Source organism: Corvus hawaiiensis, chromosome 7 (genome assembly GCF_020740725.1).
Source record: "Corvus hawaiiensis isolate bCorHaw1 chromosome 7, bCorHaw1.pri.cur, whole genome shotgun sequence".
NCBI lineage: Eukaryota > Metazoa > Chordata > Aves > Passeriformes > Corvidae > Corvus > Corvus hawaiiensis.
In genome coordinates this window covers 18,802,910-18,825,295 of record NC_063219.1, presented here as the reverse complement: position 1 = coordinate 18,825,295, position 22,386 = coordinate 18,802,910, and the positions used below count along the sequence as shown (strand labels likewise).

Below are 22,386 nucleotides of genomic sequence, written 5' to 3'. Positions count from 1 at the left end.
CAGGTGGTGAGGAGATGCAGAAGATATTCCATGTCAAATAGGGTGGACTCACGGCAGAAAGTACCTCATTAGATGTATCTTTTTTATCAGCAAAAACTATGGGATGTAGACAGAAGTGGAGAGATGAGGAGATGAAGAATGGGAAAATGCAGAAGACCGAGCAAGGGGAATCCTATGTGTTCACCACCCCAATAAACTGCCTCACTAGAGAGGGAAGATGGAGAAAACCTTAAACCCAACTTGGATTACCCTGCTGTCTAACTCTTTTGGCCTAGAGCCCACTACACCTCCTAACCCAGAGCTTCTCCTGGTCCTCCTCTCATTTTCAATCCACATGGCACCTTGCCACAGGCCCCTTTTCACCTCAGATTTGTGGTTCCTCTATTTCCTCAAGCTCCTCCTTCATCTGCCTGCCCAGGAGGTGCCCAGCTGCTTCCTACCCTTAAACTTATTGAATAGATTAAATATCAGCTGGGTAAGAAATTTTATTTTAATTTATCACAGTTAATTGCCTTTTGGGGACAATATAAACAACTACGAGAATTGTAAGGGACAGTAAAAAGCATTCTTATTAGTAGGGTCCAGGGGTAGAATAAATTTATGGGAATGACTAGGTATGAACCTATTCTGTCCACTTCTATGAAGTTACTGAACTTTGTAGCTCTTCTGTTACAGAACTTTCCCCTATGATTAAGTTCTTTTCCTAAGAAAATAACACCACTGGCTTCAGCTATGCTCCTTGTCAGCACTTCAAAGAGCACAGGTCTCCCAGACCTTCCAAATAGAAGATGCTCTTGCTCATCTACACTGAGTGGAAGAATGAGCTTGATATCCATCACACACACACACACACCCCCCTGTCCATATGGATACGTTTGTGGGACACTGTGGGATTTATTCCCCATAATGGGTAAGCGAATGGAAAGAAAGAAAAAGCCTTTCTGTGAGAAAAGGTGGGGCTGAAACTTTGAGGATGGTGAAGTGACTGTCCTGATTTGGTCTAATGATTCATTTTACAAGAGATCTCATTCAGTGTGCTGGATTTCAAAAAAGCATGGTAAACAGAGGGAAAGCAAAAGTAATCCAAATATGCAAAAAGATAGACCCAATCAAGTCACACTCTCCTTCAAATTCATTATTCAATTAGAGCTAAATAAAATGCTGTATCAAACAATGTAAGTCTCTTTTGTCTGATATATTTGAATTACTAGAAAATGGATCTTTTGTATTAGATTTATAGAGAAGAACACAGAAATATTAATTTTTTTTTTATAAATTAGAAAAGGCAAAAATATACTTAAAATACTTCTCATACCTAGCTTTCATCCTGAAGGACATGCATTTAAAACTCAGTCAGAACTAACATTTATAAATAATCATCCCTTTCTTTACTTATGGAGATTAATTTAAGAGAATTCAGGCACTCTATATTTGCATTTGACATGTGCTCATGAGAGACCACACTTCCCCAAGCAGGAGAACATTACAGAGTTGGAGATCATTACCGACCAGCTCTGCTTGCAGAGCTCCCTGTCACCCTGGCTACACAGCCTGTTCCCTTCAGGCAGGAGACAACTCACATTCCAGGAGATTTAAGTAAGATTAAATCCCCTCAAAACCCCTGCCATGTCAGCACTCCTAGTAAAACTGTCTTTACATTCTTCTTTCAAACAACCCTTGGAGCAAAACATAGGTTAACGGATTTATTCAGGAGACCTCTTGATGATTTAAAAGCAGCTTTCATGTTCACTCGTCCCCACGGCACTGCACTCCTGTAATGACGATGTACTTACGCTGCTCCTCTGCCACCGCATTCCTCTACCTGAGCTTTGCTGCAGGCAACAGTCTGAGGGTTCAAACGGCACCTGTGTCCCCACCTACCCATCCCACAGAGACAGGAGGTGCAGGGGGGAGGGAGAACTGAGGTCCCCTAGCCTGGAGTCAAGTCTCTGGGATGTTTGCTAACCCCAGCCTGCCTCTGGAGTGGCTGCTGCTGACGCCTTCCCTTCTCCAAGAAAACATTGCTGCTTGTTGTGAATTTGCAATTCTCCATTTCTCCCCTCTCTGCTAGGATGCTGCAGCATTTGCAGTATAAAAGGATTTTTGAGACCCCTTCATTTCTGTGAGCAGTGATGTGACTGATCCAAGAAACAGCTGGGAGAGGGTTAGGGGTCCCTATCTGGTGCCTTGTGCCTGCAGCACAAAAAGCAGATTAGCCACAGAGGTACAAAGCAGCGGACACCCTCCTGTTTGCTGTGGAGCCTCTGGGGACAGCAGTCACTGTTGATTAGCTGAACTGGATAAATTTATTTAATTTCTAAGTTGTTTTTTCTTGTTTTGTCTCAAAAGTCTAGGTTGAAGACTCTGGACCTGACATTCCCTTCCTCTCCGCATGGGTGACAGATTTGCTACTTGGCAGGCAACCTGGGAGACTCGTGCAGACATTTTAAATTATGACATCTATACATGTGAGGAAAAAAATTTGACAGATGCAAAGAAATTATAAAGGAGAGAAGCACACGAGCTAATGATGGCCACCATTTTAAAGCCATAACACAGAAATTACTAAGAGCTTATGTTTTTGCTTTTTATTCTGATGGGAGAGTGGCCACATTTAGAGTTTATGAATGCCAGCAGCATTCCTTCAGTGGGAAGGTTGGTAGAAGCATGCCCTGTAAGGGGTTTGTCCCCTGCTAGTTTTTTATAGCAAAAATTATCTGGGCTGGGGTCGCCTTTCACAGTGACTTGAGAATAGAGTTACTTCTCAAGGTATATTTTTCTGGCAACAGTATGTATAAAGGAACTACAGTACAACTATTATAAAGAAAACAATCCATGTGGAAAGTCTGGGCCATGGCTATGACCTTGGAGCAGACACACAGTCTGTTTTTGGAAAAGACTGGAAAATTCACAGCTCCTAAGCTTTCCATAAACAGTTTATGGAAGAAAAAGATATAAACAAACCCAAATGAATGAAAATCAGGTTATCGGATTATTTTCAAAACAGATGTGTTTCAGGCTGTTAAAGAAAAGCAACTAGGGAACACAGATGTGCAAAATTAAATACTTATTATCCTACATACACTGTAGTACATGGAAAATCATGATCTGCTGGCATCTGCAGGAATTATCTTCAAACTCTAAGGAACAAATGAAAATTGCAAGACGTTGCAGATATTTAGGACACCTCAGGAGCCTGTGAAAAAATGCTCTGCATTGAACTGACAGCCAGCACAATTATGTTATGCCAAGCATTCATATGAAACACTTCTTACAAACCATTTTCTACATGGTTTTCAAATTCGTGCTTTATGGAAGAACTCAGATGAAACAAAACATCCTGGTCACATAACGTTTCCGCTTTTGGTGATTATCTGCACTCAAAAGCCAGAAAGTGGTTTAAATAAAATCAGATGGAGGACAGGTAAATTAATGTATGGGCATGCATATGGACATTCCCACATTCCAACATGTGTGTGTGTGTGATAGAAATCAAACCTGAAAATAGGAGACATTTAGCAGATGTTTATATTATCAGATGCCCATATTATATTAACAATCTCCCCTTCTCTTAAAAGAAATAAAAATTCAGACTGCCTATCATCAAATGTTTTGACCGCCAAAAGGTTACATGACTGAGTCCTTAGTGGACACTTATTACAAAACACGAATATGTTGTATTGACATGTATCTCTCTTACCAAAGAATACTGGTTATTTAAAGCAATTAATAATTAGAACCTACACAGAAGACACAGTAAATTTTATTAAAACACAAGGTAGCTGCCGATGCCAGCATGTCCAACAGCCCCATGGTATAAGCCATGCCGGTTTCACACTCAATTCATTGACACAGGAGAAAAGCCAGGAACTAAGGGAAATGCAGACCATCTGCTCAATCCAGATGCAGCAGAACACACTTCGTACCTCCAAAGCTATTTGCCAGCGACAAACTGAGATAAGATCAATTTAATATTCTAACTATAGATCTAAGACATTTTTTGGCATTAATAGTAAAACTGGACTACATTCATTTGAGTTGAAAGAAAACTTTACCTGTTTTTCTCACTTTTAGCATCTCAGTACAAACCGATTCTAAATAAGAGATAGCCTACATATGGCAAATATTATCAAAACAAATGTGTGCACACAAGCAGCCAACAACAAAATCCCAGTTCTGCCGTATGTTCTAACGCGCCTAATTGATGCAACCGGCAATCAGGTTTACTTGCAGCTTTTAAGTTCCTAGAAAGTCACAATCTGCATACATATCATTTCCTTGCAATACCTGACCCATTTCAAAACACGAGATAAAGTCCCTGCATCTAAAAACGAAAACAGGTAGGAAAACGCCTTACCTTGAAATTATGAACCTTCTCGTATTTTGGAACATGTTCATTTTCCTTCAGAGTTGCTCTTCGGACGAGCGACGTCAACTGCGAATAAGCAAAGAGTTTAAGAGGTTGCCAGATTGTCACAGACGCCTTGCGAGCGCCCAGTTTCATGCCCAAGGCTGCGAGCAGCAGATCGCGCTGCCGGCCCTCGTGCCCGGCGCGGTGCCCCGCGTTGCCGCCGCCTCGGTGCGCTGCCCAGGGCTCCCTGGCCGGCATGCTGCCGTGGAGGCGACGGCCCGCCCGCGCCCGGCTGTGTCACACTCAGGCTGGCGGGGCGGCGCGGACCATGCCGCAGCCTAGGCTGCTGGGGCGGGCGGCGCGGCCATGGAGGGCACGGGCTCGGCGGGGCGCGGGGCTCGGCGCTGCCGGCAGGCGGCCGGCGGGCCGGGGGCGGGCGGCAGCCAGCGGCGGGGACGCGCAGCCCGCGGCCGCCCCCTCCATCGGCGGCGGCCGGCTCGGGGGGCGCGGGGACGCGCACGCCTCGCACCCTGCTCCCGCCCGCTGCCCGGCGCGGGGGCGTCGCGGCCTCGCGCGGAGCGGAGCGGCCCCGCCCCGGGGCGGCCGCAGCCAATGGGGCCCCGGCGGGGCGGGCGGCGCGGCCCCTCCCGGCCCGGCCCGGCACCGCCCGGAGCGCCGCTCCCGGCACGGCCCCCGGCACGGCGGGCTCTGGGAGGGGCAGCCGCCGCACGAGCCACGCACCGCTAGAAAATGGCCCCGCTGCGCTCTGGGGGGTTGCCGCGGGAGGTGGGGCAGCGACCAGCAGCCCCAGGGCACGCGGCGGGAAGCGGCTCACCCCGAGCTCCCCGTCTGACATGGCCTGTCCACCAGGAGGTACGGCCAGGAGCGGGTGATGTGACCGCTGATAGGCACCACTCTTCCCTTAAAAGTACGGTTTTCAGTGCTTTTCGTGTGAAAACAAGCTCACCAGTCTAACATCTTGTACAGCTGTGAACACAAATGTCACCCCAAGTTCATTTCACCACTCCATCCAGCAAAGACCTGAACCCCGAACTGCTGGTGACGCCTCTCTTTAGGAATTTACAGATCCTAGCAGAAGGTGAATGACCACAGTCTCCCACTGAACCAAAACCTGAAGTTGGACGGATGCAATTGACGATGAAATGTGCACAGGGCAGTCGGGTCCTGGCCAGCCCTCACACAAACCAAAGGAAACTATTTCGCACAACCATAAAAGCCTTGAACTTACTGCCACAGGAGCCAAAATCAAGGGGCTCACAGAGGAGCAGGGCAGACTGTCACATCCACCCGGAGCTGCCCACCAGGGCAGCCCAGCTCAGGCGGCTCCCTCAGCTGAGCACTGACAGCCGGGAGGATTCACCTCGGTGGCCACTCGACTCTGCCCCTTTCCTTCTGGTGCTCTCCAAGCATGTGTGAACAGTCTTTGTCAGAGACAGCAAAAACGGACCCTTGATCTGACTACAGCAAAGCTTTACACCGTGGGGCTGACCACCCTGCTGAGATGTAGGGTGCCACAGGACCTTCCCTTGTGCACAGCCTGCCTGTGCAGGCAGCCAGCGCGCAGCCCTCCCTCCCCTGGCACAGGCTGCCGCACTGCAACCGCTCTCCCTGCTGCAGCAGAGGTATTTTTATCTCTCCTGAGTCAGAAACCAAAGAGAAGCACAGTTTGTCACAAGCTTCTGGGTGGAATTGGTATGTGCTTTGCAGCTGGATCACAGTGTTCCAATTTAGCTCAGTCCTGCCAATACAGCTGAGAACAGTGCTCACTGAGAGCCCCTCTTCTGTTCTCCAGTGTGGCCACCCGTACCTTCTCAACAGGTTTTAAAAATTTGCTGGGTTTTAGCATAGGGTCATGGTGCAGAGATTAAGGATCAAGGCTGGTGCTTCACCAAACACTAATGTGCAATAAAACTAATAATTGAAACACTGGCTACAGATTACACAGAATGATGTTGTCAGGCATTATTGGCTCATACAGGGGTCTGACTCAGTTCCCAGTTTCAATGCAGGCAGGGGGGTGCTTGATCAAGAAATACTTTTCCAATGACTACCTCAATCTGCCTATCTTGCTTTTAACCACTCCCTTCTGCTGCAGGTGAATGCTCCTTAAGCATTTTTCTGTCCATCCTTGCAAGTGTGTTAACTCTCCATGGCAATAGGAGATCAAGAAAACTGGATGATGACAAAAGAGATGACAAAAACTGACTACTTCATCTACATGAAGTGTGAAAATAGTATGGACTTGGGAGGAGGAAGCAGGCAGGCTTGAGCTCATTCTTTCCTTTCCTTCTAGCTAAAGTCACTTCACAATTTAATTCCCAAGAACTATATCACATGAAAGTCCTCATGGAACAAGGTGGACCTATACCTGCCCCAGAGGAGTCATCCTCTCCAAACAACTTTGAATGACAACAGGCTAGGAAGTAAGTAATGAATTCTAAAAAACATTTCATGACACTTTTCTCTGGAACCCAAAATCCCTCTTATTTTTTAAAGGGAAAAAATGCATCACCAAAACTTCATATTGGAAATAAAATCTTTGAAAATGGAATTTGTTGGAAATAAATAATGCAGTGATTTTCAACAATACGTTTACTATCAGAATCAACTCTTATTATTTTGTGTAATTCCACTTAAGAAGCAAGATAAAGCAGGCTGAATTTCCCTTTCAATTGCTAGTAGAGCACATATCTGGTTTTTGGCATACTTACTCCTTAATTGTCAGCTTCCTTTTTCCTAATTCTGAAGAACTGAGTTATTTTCAATGGCACTTTAGAGTCATGATAGTAGAAACAGATCTCTGGATCCTTGTTGGGGTTTTAGTTTAGTCTTAGGTTTTCCTGTTAAAGGAATTTTCTCCCATATGCATGTTGCTAGGGGACAAATAGCTGTACTTAAGAAAGACAAAAAGGGGAGTGGGGCGGGCCTGGCTACTCTTTTGTCTACACCTGGGTGTGGGGACAGTTCGCTCTGAGCGTCCGGAGAGAGAAGCTGCAGAGAAAGGAGCTGCTGCTGCTTTCTTTTTGGCCGTTCTTTCTTCCTGCTGGAAGCAACGCCGGGACCCCAAAAGCCGCTTTTCCCTGCCCTGCTGGAGACCGAGCTGTGGCTGCCCTGCCCCGCTGCTGCTTCGAGCTTTCGCTACGCTGTAGCCCTGCTCACCCTGCCTGCCTGGGCCTCCGTGGGTTTTTTCCCATCTGGATACATCTCGTCTGCCACCCGGGATTTGCGTTCGTCCCTGCCATTCCAGCCTGCTCTTCCTGAGAGCCCGGGATCAGCTGCCCAGGGGTTTGTGAAGCCTTTGTTCCATCCCTTCCCGGGATCCCAGGGCACCAGAGCCGCGGGTTTCCCGAGCTCGCTCCGGAGCGCCCCCTGCAGCCGCGGGGGAACCATCGCACCTGCCCTGCTCACCGGGAGCCGCCAGCGCCCCTGCCGGCTGCGAGCGGAACTGCACCCGAGGGGAAAGGGCCTGACAGCCGAGAGGGCTGGGACTGGGTTTGTGATTGCTGTTACTGCCATAGTTGTTGTTGTTTTGTTTGACTGGTTATATATATATATATATATATAGTAAAGAACTGTTATTCCTATTTCCCACATCTTCGCCTAAAGGCTCTTGATTTCAAAATATAATAACTTGGAGGGAAAAGGGGTTATATCTGCCACTTCAAGGGGGGCCTCTGCCTTCCTTAGCAGACACCTGTCTTTCAAAACCGAGACAGATCTTGGCGCCCAACGTGGGGCCTGAGGGCATTAAGAGATAGAGGTGAAAAAGGAATAACAGTTCCTCGATAACTTTATTTTGTGTGCTGGATATTGGAACCTTGTTAGGCAGCACTATGTGGTCTAGTTTACCCTGGTTTGGGTGGCATGTAGCCGTGGCTATATTCTTCCCCTTTGCAGCTCCTTACTTGAGTATGGGTCCTCTGACTAAGGCTACCATTGCTGTTATCCAGCTTGCGTTATGGGTCGAGAAGGTGAGGAATTCATGGGTTTTTAACTTCCTCCGGAATGTGGGCACATGGATAAACAGCTATCACACACTGAGCACATGTTTTTGGGGTTATGTTAACAATGGTACCTTCTGTGAGGAAATGACACCAGGGGAAGTTTTCTCCCAACCCCTCAACCAGTTCTTTGGGCCCACCCCATCAATTTTCGAAGGGTTTAAATTCCCTCTGAATACTAACCATCTGCTGCTGATAGGCCTACTCTATTTAGCATTCAAGGATAAGTTGAGATTGGCTTGGATATCTACCCGGACACCAGCCCCAGAGACTAGAGATCCTGCCCCAGAACCTGACATGGCCCCAGAGAGTAGAGTTCCTACCCCAGAGCCTGATCCTGCTCCAGAGCCTGACACGGCCCCAGACACTAGAGATCCTACCCCAGAACCTGACACGGCCCCAGACACTAGAGATCCTACCCCAGAGCCAGAGCCTGCCACAGCCCCAGACACTAGAGATCCCGCCCCACAGACTGATACTGCCCAACAGTCCACCTCAGAAATGGACTACCCAAACTGGGTGGGGGTACTGGCAAAAGGGATGCAGGAGATGTGCCAAGAGATGGGTCAGGTGCGCCAGGGGATATGCCAGGAGATGGGTCAGGTGCGCCAGGAGATATGCCAGGAGATGGGCCAGGTGCGCAAGGAGATGTGCCAGGAGATGGGCCAGGTGCGCCAGGAGATATGCCAATTGCTAAGGGAATACACCTCCTCAGCTAGTGAAAAACCCTCTCCCTGCCCCAAAGAGGGTGAGTCCGATGGTGCAGCAGTGGAACCCACGGATGTTACAACCGTCCAGGCTTCAGCTGAACCACAAGGACAACCACAGCCAGCAGCAGTCGCCCCTGTGCAAAGGAGGAAGTATAAGACCAAATCAGTACGACCAGTTAATGATGATGGGCAACCAGGGCCCTCACAACCAGCAGGAGAGCCAGAGCCAGAAATCATTACTGAGTCCCTGTCGCACGACAGTCTCCGTGCTATGCGAAACGACATTGTGCGAAGGGGGCGTGAGCCTTATACCACCTGGCTGCTTCGGGTTTGGGACCTTATGGGCACAAGTGTGCAACTGGATAGTGGTGAGGCAAGGTATCTGGGATCGTTGACCCAGGACCCAGGTGTGGACCAGATATTTGTGAGGGAGCCAGGGCCTCTCTCTCTCTGGGAGCGGCTCTTAATGAGTGTGAGAGAAAGGTTCATTCACAAAGAAAGACTGCAGGAGTATCATCATAGAATGCAGTGGAAGACACTCGAGCAAGGGATCCAACAGCTAAGAGAGGTGGCAATATTAGAGGTACTCTTTGGGAAGGATGGACAGCATGATAATGACCCCGATAAGGTCAGGTGCACAGGACAGATGATGTGGAACCTGGCAAGGCTAGGGCCATCGCAATACACCACCTTCATTGCAACGATTGATGCTGACAATACCCGAGAAACAGTGGGCTCTGTTGCCAACAGGCTCAGGCATTATGACAGCATGATCAATGGCCCGCTGAAAGCTCATGTCTCTGCTGTGGTCCAGGACCTCAAAGAGGAGATGAAGGAGAAGATGGAGGAGATGAGGGAGGAGATGAGGAGGGTCAGTGTGGCACCAGTGCGAGTCACAGGCCCCCAAGTCAGAGCCCGTCGTCCCCCTGCTAGAGAGAGAGGGTACACCCCACGAGCTGAGCTGTGGTTTTTCCTGTGTGAGCATGGGGAAGACATGAGAAGGTGGGATGGGAAACCCACCTCTGCCCTGGCAGCGCGGGTGCGTGAACTCAAGGAGGGAGGCACTAACCGAGGGGGTTCCGCTAAGGTGAAGGTAGCCTCAGCCTCCCGTGACCGAGCTGCCAGGCATTACAGAAGGGAGGATGATATGTCGGATCCCCTTGAAGGTACCTCGAGCATGTACGCCCAGGGAAAGAATGATAACCAGGGCTAGAGGGGCCCTGCCTCTAGCCAGGAAGAGGCACGGGAGAACCGAGTTTTCTGGACGGTGTGGATCCGATGGCCTGGCACATCAGAGCCACAAAAATATGATGCATTGGTTGATACTGGGGCACAGTGTACTTTAATGCCATCGGGACATGTGGGGGCAGAACCTGTATCCATCGCTGGGGTGACCGGGGGATCACAGCAGTTGACCCTTTTGGAAGCTGAGGTGAGCCTGACTGGGAAGGAGTGGCAAAAGCATCCGATTGTGACCGGCCCAGAGGCCCCGTGTATTCTGGGCATAGACTTCCTCCGGAATGGCTACTACAAAGACCCAAAAGGACTCAGGTGGGCATTTGGGATTGCTGCTGTGGAGGCAGAGGGCATTAGGCAATTGAACACCCTGCCTGGACTATCTGAGAATCCTTCTGCAGTTGGGCTCCTGAAAGTGGAAGAGCAACGAGTGCCAATTGCCACCTCGACAGTGCACCGCCGGCAGTATCGGACAAATCGAGATGCTGTGATCCCCATCCACAAGATGATCCGCGAGCTGGAGAGTCAAGGGGTGGTCAGCAAGACCCACTCACCCTTCAACAGCCCCATCTGGCCTGTGCGCAAGTCTGACGGGGAATGGAGATTGACTGTGGACTATCGTGCCCTGAATGAAGTGACTCCACCGCTGAGCGCTGCCGTGCCAGACATGTTGGAGCTCCAGTACGAGCTGGAGTCCAAAGCAGCAAAGTGGTACGCCACTATTGACATTGCCAATGCATTCTTCTCCATTCCTCTGGCAGCAGAGTGCAGGCCTCAGTTTGCCTTCACCTGGAGGGGCGTGCAGTACACCTGGAACCGACTGCCCCAGGGGTGGAAGCACAGTCCCACCATCTGTCATGGACTGATCCAGACTGCACTAGAAAAGAGTGAGGCTCCAGAACATCTGCAGTACATTGATGACATCATTGTGTGGGGGAACACCGCAACCGAAGTGTTTGAGAAAGGAGAGAGAATAATTCAAATTCTCCTGCAAGCTGGTTTTGCCATCAAGAAGAGCAAGGTCAAGGGACCTGCCCGAGAGATCCAGTTCCTGGGAGTAAAGTGGCAAGATGGACGACGTCAGATTCCCACTGAGGTCATCAATAAGATCACAGCAATGTCTCCGCCGACCAACAAGAAGGAAACACAAGCTTTCCTAGGTGCTATAGGTTTCTGGAGGATGCACATTCCCGAGTACAGCCAGATCGTGAGTCCTCTCTACCTGGTTACCCGCAAGAAGAATGATTTCCACTGGGGCCCTGAACAGCAGCAAGCCTTCACTCAGATCAAACAGGAAATTGCTCACGCCGTAGCCCTTGGCCCAGTCAGGACAGGACCAGAGGTGAAGAACGTGCTCTACTCTGCAGCCGGGAACAATGGTCTGTCCTGGAGCCTCTGGCAGAAGATGCCTGGTGAGACTCGGGGCCGACCACTGGGATTCTGGAGCCGAAGCTACAGAGGGTCTGAAGCCAACTACACTCCCACAGAGAAGGAAATCCTGGCAGCTTATGAAGGAGTCCAGGCTGCCTCAGAAGTAATCGGCACAGAGGCACAACTCCTCCTGGCACCCCGACTACCGGTGCTGGGGTGGATGTTCAAAGGAAAGGTTCCCTCCACGCATCACGCCACCGACGCTACTTGGAGCAAATGGATTGCCCTCATCACGCAGCGCGCCCGAATTGGAAACCCAAGTCGCCCTGGGATCTTGGAAATAATTACAAACTGGCCGGAAGGTGAGACTTTTGGGTTATCTTCTGAAGAAGAAGAGGAGCAGGTGACACGTGCCGAAGAAGCCCCACCATATAACGAGCTACCAGAGAGTGAAAGACAATACGCCCTCTTCACTGATGGTTCCTGCCGAATTGTAGGCGCTAGCCGGAAATGGAAAGCCGCTGTATGGAGCCCCACACGACAAGTTGCACAGGCCACTGAAGGAGAAGGTGGATCGAGCCAATTTGCTGAGCTCAAAGCTGTCCAATTAGCTCTGGACATAGCTGAAAGAGAGAAGTGGCCAAAGCTCTACCTCTACACTGATTCATGGATGGTAGCCAATGCTCTGTGGGGTTGGCTGGAAAGGTGGAATAAGGCAAACTGGCAGCGCAGAGGAAAACCAATCTGGGCTGCTGAAGAGTGGAAAGACATTGCCACTCGGGTAGAGAAGCTATCCGTGAAAGTCCGTCATGTAGATGCTCACATCCCCAAGAGCCGGGCTAATGAAGAACATCATAACAACAAACAGGTAGATCAGGCTGCGAAAATAGAGGTGTCCCAGATAGACTTGGATTGGCAACATAAAGGAGAACTGTTCCTAGCTCGATGGGCCCATGATGCCTCAGGCCATCAGGGCAGAGATGCCACCTATAAGTGGGCACGAGACCGAGGGGTGGATCTAACCATGGACAGTATCTCCCAGGTTATCCATGACTGTGAGACATGCGCTGCGATCAAGCAGGCCAAGCGGGTGAAGCCTCTGTGGTATGGCGGGCGATGGTCCAAATACAAGTATGGGGAGGCCTGGCAGATTGATTACATCACGCTGCCTCAAACCCGCCAAGGCAAGCGCTATGTGCTCACAATGGTAGAAGCCACCACTGGGTGGCTGGAGACCTACCCTGTGCCTCATGCTACTGCCCGGAACACCATCCTGGGCCTGGAAAAGCAAGTCCTTTGGAGGCATGGCACCCCTGAGAGAATCGAGTCTGACAATGGGACTCATTTCAAGAACAGCCTTATAAACACCTGGGCTAGAGAACATGGCATTGAGTGGGTGTACCACATCCCTTACCATGCACCAGCAGCTGGGAAGGTTGAGCGGTGTAATGGACTGCTTAAAACCACCTTGAAGGCACTGGGTGGGGGGACTTTCAAAAACTGGGAGATGCATTTAGCAAGAGCCACCTGGTTAGTTAACACTCGAGGTTCCACCAGCCGAGCAGGCCCTGCCCAATCCGAACCCCTACAAACAACAGACGGGGATAAGGTTCCAGTGGTGCACATGAGAGGTATGCTTGGAAAAACTGTTTGGGTAAAGTCTGCCTTGAGCAAAGACAAACCCATCCGTGGGGTTGTTTTTGCTCAGGGACCAGGCTGCACCTGGTGGGTGATGCAAAAGGATGGAGAGACCCGATGCTTACCTCAAGAGGACCTTGTTTTAGGGTGAACTACCCATGGCTCTGTATTTGTATCAGTATCAGCATGTATATTTGTATATAATTTGGGTAATGCATAGATTTATATGGTTAAAAAAAAAAAAAAGTTAAGTTTCATGTAACATGTTAGTATGGGAAAAAATTCGGGGTGGATAATGTTGGGGTTTTAGTTTAGTCTTAGGTTTTCCTGTTAAAGGAATTTTCTCCCATATGCATGTTGCTAGGGGACAAATAGCTGTACTTAAGAAAGACAAAAAGGGGAGTGGGGCGGGCCTGGCTACTCTTTTGTCTACACCTGGGTGTGGGGACAGTTCGCTCTGAGCGTCCGGAGAGAGAAGCTGCAGAGAAAGGAGCTGCTGCTGCTTTCTTTTTGGCCGTTCTTTCTTCCTGCTGGAAGCAACGCCGGGACCCCAAAAGCCGCTTTTCCCTGCCCTGCTGGAGACCGGGCTGTGGCTGCCCTGCCCCGCTGCTGCTTCGAGCTTTCGCTACGCTGTAGCCCTGCTCACCCTGCCTGCCTGGGCCTCCGTGGGTTTTTTCCCATCTGGATACATCTCGTCTGCCACCCGGGATTTGCGTTCGTCCCTGCCATTCCAGCCTGCTCTTCCTGAGAGCCCGGGATCAGCTGCCCAGGGGTTTGTGAAGCCTTTGTTCCATCCCTTCCCGGGATCCCAGGGCACCAGAGCCGCGGGTTTCCCGAGCTCGCTCCGGAGCGCCCCCTGCAGCCGCGGGGGAACCATCGCACCTGCCCTGCTCACCGGGAGCCGCCAGCGCCCCTGCCGGCTGCGAGCGGAACTGCACCCGAGGGGAAAGGGCCTGACAGCCGAGAGGGCTGGGACTGGGTTTGTGATTGCTGTTACTGCCATAGTTGTTGTTGTTTTGTTTGACTGGTTATATATATATATATATATATAGTAAAGAACTGTTATTCCTATTTCCCACATCTTCGCCTAAAGGCTCTTGATTTCAAAATATAATAACTTGGAGGGAAAAGGGGTTATATCTGCCACTTCAAGGGGGGCCTCTGCCTTCCTTAGCAGACACCTGTCTTTCAAAACCGAGACATCCTGGAAAATTAAATCTAAGAATACCAATAAAAAGGTAAGCAAAACTACCCAACAGGGAAAGGTCGTATCTCATGGTTGTAATTATGAAAACGTGTTATAATCTGGAAAGTAGTTATACAATTATGAATTTTAATTTTAACACTGCTTTGTGCTACAGTACTCTAACAGAGACCGCTTATTGGTTTCACATAAATCAGCTTCCCGTTGTTCAATGCAAAGCATTTTCTGCTGTTTACAAATAAAGGAGTACTGGGCTCACCACCTACCCTTACAGCCATTCACCTCGGCTATATGCTCTACACTACTGTACACCAGAAACAGAGATTGAAAGAAAGTTAAAGTCATAAAGCTAGCAACTGAAAAATTAAAATTTATACAACTGCTTTCAGATGACACAATTTTATAATGTGTATGCTCATTCTTCTGCCATTGCCTAACTTTGGGAGTTTGGCTTTGCAAAGTAATGCTCACAGACCAAATCCCTTCTTTTGAAAACCAAACTGAAGAATGAAAGTTCTGTTGTACACACCTTCCTGACAACAGTTTGGGTTATCAGCCAGGTCCAGATCTTTAACTTTTTCGTATGTGAGGTAATAAAGTAAGAGAGAGTAAGCCACTGTCCTCAGGTAGCCCTAGTCACTGCAGAGATGAGTCATCATCCCTGAAAGCAGAGAAGTGAAGTCACAGTCTAGGGGCTTAACTCAAATCCTGCAGGAAGCTCTCCACTCCCAAGACACTCTCCTGCTCCAGGCTCTCTGTGCTGTCTCTACTGCCTGTAGCCTGCAGGTCCTGCCCCTCTTCTTACACCCTTGGCTGGCTTTTGATTCAATGCCTGCTCTCCACCAGTGGCTCCTGCACTCCCACCCGCCAGCAAAGTCTCCTCTCCAGAGCCCTTTCATTTTCCAACAAATTATCTTTATAACTCGCTCTGCCTGAAGATGCTGCCTGAAGATACTGTCTGCTATATACTGGATGAAAAAGAGGTAGAAATCTGAAGAGGAAAGTAATTTCCTTTCCACTTTCCTAAGTCTTAATTTTATTTTTTTCTTTTAGTAATTGTTTGTGACAAACATTTGCAATCACAATTGCACATGCAGGGAGCAAATATGCTGTGCAGACTCCATGGGGAAGAAAACTGCAAGGCTGTCATTCTTAAATTTAATTTCAGGACGTGATTTCACAGGACTGAGGTGAACTGAAAATGGAATGACTGGAGCAACAGCCAAGCAACTTCCCAGCAGAGCATGCAACCAGGGCAGCTGCAGTCCTGTACATTTCAGTGATTTAAGCACTTAAAAACCAAACCCACAACAGCCTTTAAACCACGACATCTGTTTAGAGGTTCTACATTGTACATATGGACTGAAGGGGAAAAAAAAAAAAAGGGAAAAAAGACTGTACCATGCTATTTCAAATGTTCCCATTAGTTATAAAACCTCAACCATAAGAGTGGTTCAGTCGAGCTCCTACTGGGACTCCACTTTCCTCACTTGTCCCTGGAGCAGTCCTTCAGGGTGCAGGAAAAACAGCTGTTCTCTGGAGCACTATTTGCTCTCAGTGCTAGCTGGATAATGTATGCATGTTTTCTGGTACTAATCTCCCAATCAGTAGGTCTTATTATGAAGCCTTCACAGAATTGATTTAAAAGTCATCCGCGACTTGCAGTAAATTCCAATTAGTCACTCTCTGAAAGACACATTATGTAAGTTTAATCCAGTCACACAGTTCAGTCAACATCGTACAAATTATCTTTCTAAAAAGGGAAATCAATGCGTTCCCATTTGTTGAGTAATAAAGTAAAATTACTTCAGGAAAAAAAAACCCCAAACCAAACCCAAACCAAAACAGAAAAATTCAAGTCAGGTTAAGATCACAAGTCCTAGAATAACCAGATTAGAGTTGGTCAGTTGATCCTGAAGCCCATGTGCATTTCCAATACAATGGAATGTTTAGTTTTCTGAGCACCTGGCTCCACTCTCAAACACATTATCATGTTTTCTTCAGAATGCATCTGTAGCACACTGCAGGCTTTTCATTCTCAAATGGTATTTTCATGTTGTTATGACTAAATATGCCTTTATTGCTTCAGAATTTATATATAATATGATCCCTTCCCTGTATTTTAAGAATAACCAGCAGTTATATTGCATACATTTTTTTAAAACATCAGTGATGATGCCCTATTGTACATATATCAAGAAACAAGACATTTGGTTTACTATGCAGTGAACCACTGTACATTTTGAGGTATTCTATTTCACTGTATAGCTAACTTAGCCAAATGCATATGTTTAGAAAATCCTTGCTTGTATGAACACTTTATGAGCGTATTTTATGGCTCCAGTACATGATTTTCAAAAGCTAATCAGTCAGATTGTGAAACTGAGACAAATTTCCTCAATGCTGCTCTTAGTGGAAGTTTGTTCCATGCTAAATATAACTTTCCCAGTCATATCTTTCATAGGATTGTTCTGAAGGGGAAAGAGGAGCCCAAAATTTTACTTTTTAAGTAAAAGTGGTGATAAGCTGCTTTCAGTGAATTTTCTTCACTTGTAGAATGCTAATGCCAGGCATAGCCTCTGCCCACATGGTGTGAGCAGAGGGTAGGAATGCTATTAAAAGAAAAGTTCATCCTGAAAGTTGACATCTCAGAAGCTGGGTGGGAAGGACCATCCCACAGTCTCAGCCACCAGGGACTTCTCTTGCTGCCATTCCAACACAGCCGCATTTACCTGGCACGTGGACACCTTCAGGCTCCCACAGGGCTCAAGCAGAACGGGATCCTCTGGCCACACAGAGCTCCGCTTTCAGTCCACAGTTACCCACAGGGGAGTTGGGTTTAAGTCATGGTTAAATGATGAAATAGTACTGCTAAGAAAAGTTCTGGGTTTTATAACAAAATTTTCCTAATGGACTGAGTTCTAGTTAAATCAGACCTTCCCCACTCCCTCCTGTGAAATACTTATAGCAAAATCTAAAGAAATGGCTATTTATATTTTTGATAAAAGCATATATGATTTCTATAGCTGGTAACAAACATTTTTATATCTAGAATTTTAAAAGAAGATTTAAAAAAAAGTTTAATTGAAAATTTAATTAAACAAATTCAGCCAAAATGTTAGTTTGACTTAAAGTAAGGCTGTTAAATTAAAATAAATAAATAAATAATCTAATCCAAATATTAAATTATGGAAAAATTGTTGCCCGATATTGCTGCTAGAAATTACTGCATCAAAAGTGAGTTCCTTCAGTACTGTATTGTGCAATACAATTAGAGTGTATTGGCATTATTTGGGAAGATTGTATGTTCCCACTGGTGGGCTTACCATGTGGAGCATACTCATGAAAAAGCAGAGAGACCTTAAGGGAAGCCAACAGAGAAGTTTCTCTGTAGCTTTACTCCTGTAACCTCCTGGTCACTGCAGCTGATTGGGATCTGGATTTATTTTGTTCCTAGTGGCTGACGGGTTGTAGATTTGCTCCTGGCAGTTACTGATATGGCCCTTTGGAAATGACAATTCCAAACTGTGTGCCAGCAAAAACCACCCATGTGCCTATTCCTCTCTTTCAGTAACTGGCAAGATAAAACTAATGAACATTTACTTTTTTGGATAGTGGCACAAAAGCAAGGCACTTTTCAGTGGGAAATACAACCCATTCTTTTCCTTGGGGTGTGGGAGATGTATTTTGGTGTATAACTATGGATCTAGACATGGCAAAAATAAAATAAAAATTTCTCAGTACCTTCAGGAAAAGAAGTTCTGCTTTTGGTCTAGTTCTGGAGGACTTTGTTAATATCAAGCGACTTAGCTTTCAGGGAGGTCAGCAACTGGCCCGCCATGTACAGGTAATTCCAGGGATTTCCTCCCCACTCCATTGGTACAAATCCCACTGCAGGGGTGTATGTGGGCACATGGGAACATGCACAGGTAGGGGTGTGACATTGCAATCAATAATGGTGCTAACTGGTTTTATAAGCTATAGCTACAACTTCCTTTATGCAGCATAGTGATACGCCTCCTGACAGAGTTGCATTGTGGATGAGAAAGTGTAGTCCTGCCCTTATCCTGGGACAAGCAGGAGCCACAGGGCTCTTCCCTGCACACACCAGTGCAAGATGGCCCCATGGCCCCAGCTGTCTCTGTTAAAATAACCCACTGCTCCAGCCCTTTCCTTACAGAGACTACCAGCCTGCTTGCAAGAGGCAGGCAGGATGTGACTGCTTGACAAAAGGAGAGCTGCCACCAAGCTGTGTGATACTGAGGCAGGAGCTGCCAATCAAACACCATGATAAAAGCTAAGAACTGAGCTCCTAACTCTGACTGTGGTGAAGAAAGCAGTTCCCATGACTATGAGTTCAAGCTGAGGCATCAGCCTCAGTGTCTCTTTGCTTTGTAGCAGCTCCTTATCACAGTCCCACTCTTCTGCCTGAAAACAAATTGCTTTAAAAGGGGGCCAACCCCAACCAAACTTGGAAAAGTACAGGAGACCAAGAACTGGTAGAGGACAAGAAGGTACCACCTCCCTGCCTCAGGGGGCTAGCAGCATCACTGTTCCCCAGGCAAACCACTCAAGATGATTTGTGAAAAAGAAGAGAAGCATCATTAAACACTGGAATTTGTCTCCAGTAAATCCTCCAGACAAAGACTGTCCTTTACAATTTTGCTTTCTGTCCTTCCCATCCACCCCTCCATCCTTCATAGTTTTGGTTCATCCTATCTTCCTCCCCTCCTGCCAGGAGCCTGGGTGGAGGTGGTATGCTAAATAGTGAGTTAAAGCATACACCTTGGTCAGGTACTGCTCTCCCTGGGCAAGGCAGGAGCAGAGAGACTTGGAGGACTACTCACACAGTTTAAGTTAATTATTACACCATGACACATCGCTAAATCGGAGCTAGAGAGATCTGTCTTGCAGCTACAAGGCCTTCAGGAAGGCGAGCTGATGAAACAAGGAGCTCTGTCTTAAGGGAGCAACCCTCAACCTCGTCAGCCACACAGAGCCTGTTCCTCAGCAGCTTCTCCATCTTGCTCTCGTTGAGTCAGCATTTCCTAGTTCAGCTGCCAGTGTTGCATTTTCTTCCCATCCCTTTGTCTGGGATATGTTTCCCTGCTGGTCTGCAGGGTCTGAGGCACGACTGGCATTCATTGCAGTGAAGGGTCACTCCAGCAAAAGCCTCTTGACTCATGACATGTCAAGGCAGACTATATTCCAAAAAGACCTTAAAAGTAATTTATAAATGCCATTTGCTCTTTAGGAATGATAGCAGTTAAAATGTAATGCAAATCAGCAGTGGTATGAATGCTCCTCTTTTGGCAAATGCTCTTTATTACTGATACACTAAATTAAAGTATCGTAAGAGAAAACAGGCTATTAAGACTAATCTTTCGAAACCACAAGGGACTGGTGGTTTTATTCCTCATCTGACCCATACTGTTATAAGGATATCTTCAAATAAAAGGAAAAATAAAAATAAAAGAGAAGTTTAGCCATACCCTTTGATGAGGAAATATAAAAGTTACATTTCCTTTATAATATCCATTTAACAATCTTATTGATAAAAGCAGTTTTTACAATCAACCTCTGTTATCTTTTGTAACTGAAAATGTATATACACTTAGGGATAATGAAAAACGTGTAATCCACAAGGTCTTTCTCTTTCTATATTTACTAGGTGTTTTTAAATTTTTTCCTTGTGGAATAGGAGTTTTACTGGTATGACATGGAGTTTTTACTGGTATAACATGGACAAATGGTACGGAAATTTCTTTTTATGTCTCCTCGATATTTTCTTATCTGATGTATAATACTCATTTCACGTTATTCTTGACTGACAGTCTAATGTATTTAATATTAGCCTTTTTTTGTTCTACACGGTAATTCAATTTAGATTAATTCAATGTATGTTATAATTGAAAACTGCAGCTCATTAATTTCTAAACACTCTTTGTATTTCAGACTACACCTGCTCCTTTGGCACAGCCTCTATTTTGAATCCATCCACTTCTTCCTGAATAAGCTGTGTTGCTATGATACATGTGCTGTCACAGTTTCTTTCTTAATCATACTTTCACTCCATAATCATACTTATTTAGCATAAATAAGAGTAAGAATGCAAAGTCTCCTAATCCTTCCTGAATTACCATTTGATTTGAACTGAGTCAAGGTGAAAACAATGTTTAACCTGAAGGAATACTAGAGTTGTCAAATGGATATATGCAATGTGCTTGCAAAATTTATAATGGTGAAAACCCGCTTATGGACCACCTCACTGCAGAAAATTAAACAATGGGGTAACCCCCAGTGTTCACTAACACTCCTCATGGACCCTGATTACCAGTTTTGAAGGTCCATGTGTGTCCATGGGCATAGCTGCACCAGTGGGTCAGGGTCTGTTCACTTTATACAGTGCAATTAGGCACACTTGGAGAATCAGATGGGCTGATCATCCTTCAAATGAGTATCCTGTGGACTCCCTTGCATAAATCTCTATTTAAATCAAGACTGCTTTGAAACCTGCAATGAATGAAAAACCAGAGTGGAATAGGCAGTGGAATTAGTCTGCTCCCAAAGGCATACTATAAGTTATTAATGAATTATCAGTTTATTTCCACCCATAAAGTCCTCTAATCCCTGACCACATTCTCAGAAAAGGCTCATTTCACTTCTGTTGACCAGTGTTCCAATTTTCTTTTCTCTTCTTTTACACATATGGTTCATCTTTCCCATTCATTCCCTCTAAATTTCCTAATTAACATTTTAAAATGCTTCTGTCAGGAAAATTTTTCATAAAAGGGCAGTAAACATCCCATTTCCCTACAGAAAGCTATGACTGTTAAAAATTCTTGAGACAGGCACTCAAGAAATCATCATCTCAAATGGTCAAACACAGCATCTTTGAAACAAATTTAAATAACCACTTGATTTGAAAATGGAATGATTTTGAATGATTCAAAATGGGGCTGGCAATGCAACTCCCCATCATAAATCTTGGCTATACAGAATATTTACCTTTCAAGGGAGAAGCACTGGCACATGGACAGATCATACAACCTCTGTTACACAGGAGAGACTCTAGGGGTTTTTATTTTTTTGCCCCCAGCAAGTCAGTGGTTTCTTACAACATAACATTTAGCAGATGACTATTTTCAGTTGAAATACTCTAGTCCCAGGTCACAATCTACACCTGGGATTTCAGATGTGTATGGTCTTTGACCAATGGCTTTTATTTTGAGTACATGTCACATCAAAGCTAAAAGACTGTTTAGGGTATATTTGCATTACTTAAACTCAGTGGAAATGAACAAAATGTTAAACCACCACAACTTCTTCCTTCTTTCTTAGCATGCTTTTTATCTTATCTTACAGGGCAATTTTTCATTTGTACTGCCACCATCAACTGGCACTTTGAAAATGACACTGTTTGTAAAATTTCTAGCACTGAAGTTGTGTGAATTTTCAACAATAAAAACAGCCCAAGAGAATTAATCCATAAGGTCCATAAAAATCATCCAGTAAGCTCTCAGCAAGATCAGCTTACTGACCAGTGAGTCTGCCTTGAGAACTTCATTGTGGCAGAGGTTATTGGAAGTTCCCAGGCACCAGCTGTGACCAGCGCTAGCAAGGATTTGGATGGAAGCTGGAGGGAATGAGAAGCTGTCACTTAAGAGACTGAGCACTTGAAATTCTGTGAAACATAAGAACACAGGATATTTTCTGCAATTTTTGTACATTTGCATTAAACATATTGCTACTCTAATCATCATCCAATTCACAGAAACGCCTGAATGCAAATGTAATTCACTATCATATTAACTTTGGGAAATGGCTTCAAGACTTTTCCAGCAATGTAAAATC

At 46.3% G+C, this 22,386-nt stretch overlaps 1 protein-coding gene across 2 annotated transcripts in view; it reads right to left on the bottom strand.

Annotated features, from left to right (window-relative positions):
• Positions 1-22,386, bottom strand: part of CHN1 (chimerin 1) — a 103,380-nt gene that overhangs the window by 24,641 nt on the left and 56,353 nt on the right. For both annotated transcript variants that reach the window (XM_048308826.1, XM_048308827.1), the window contains one exon: positions 4,358-4,435. In XM_048308826.1, the coding sequence (XP_048164783.1) occupies positions 4,358-4,435 (78 nt within the window). The remainder of the gene's footprint in view (positions 1-4,357; positions 4,436-22,386) is intronic.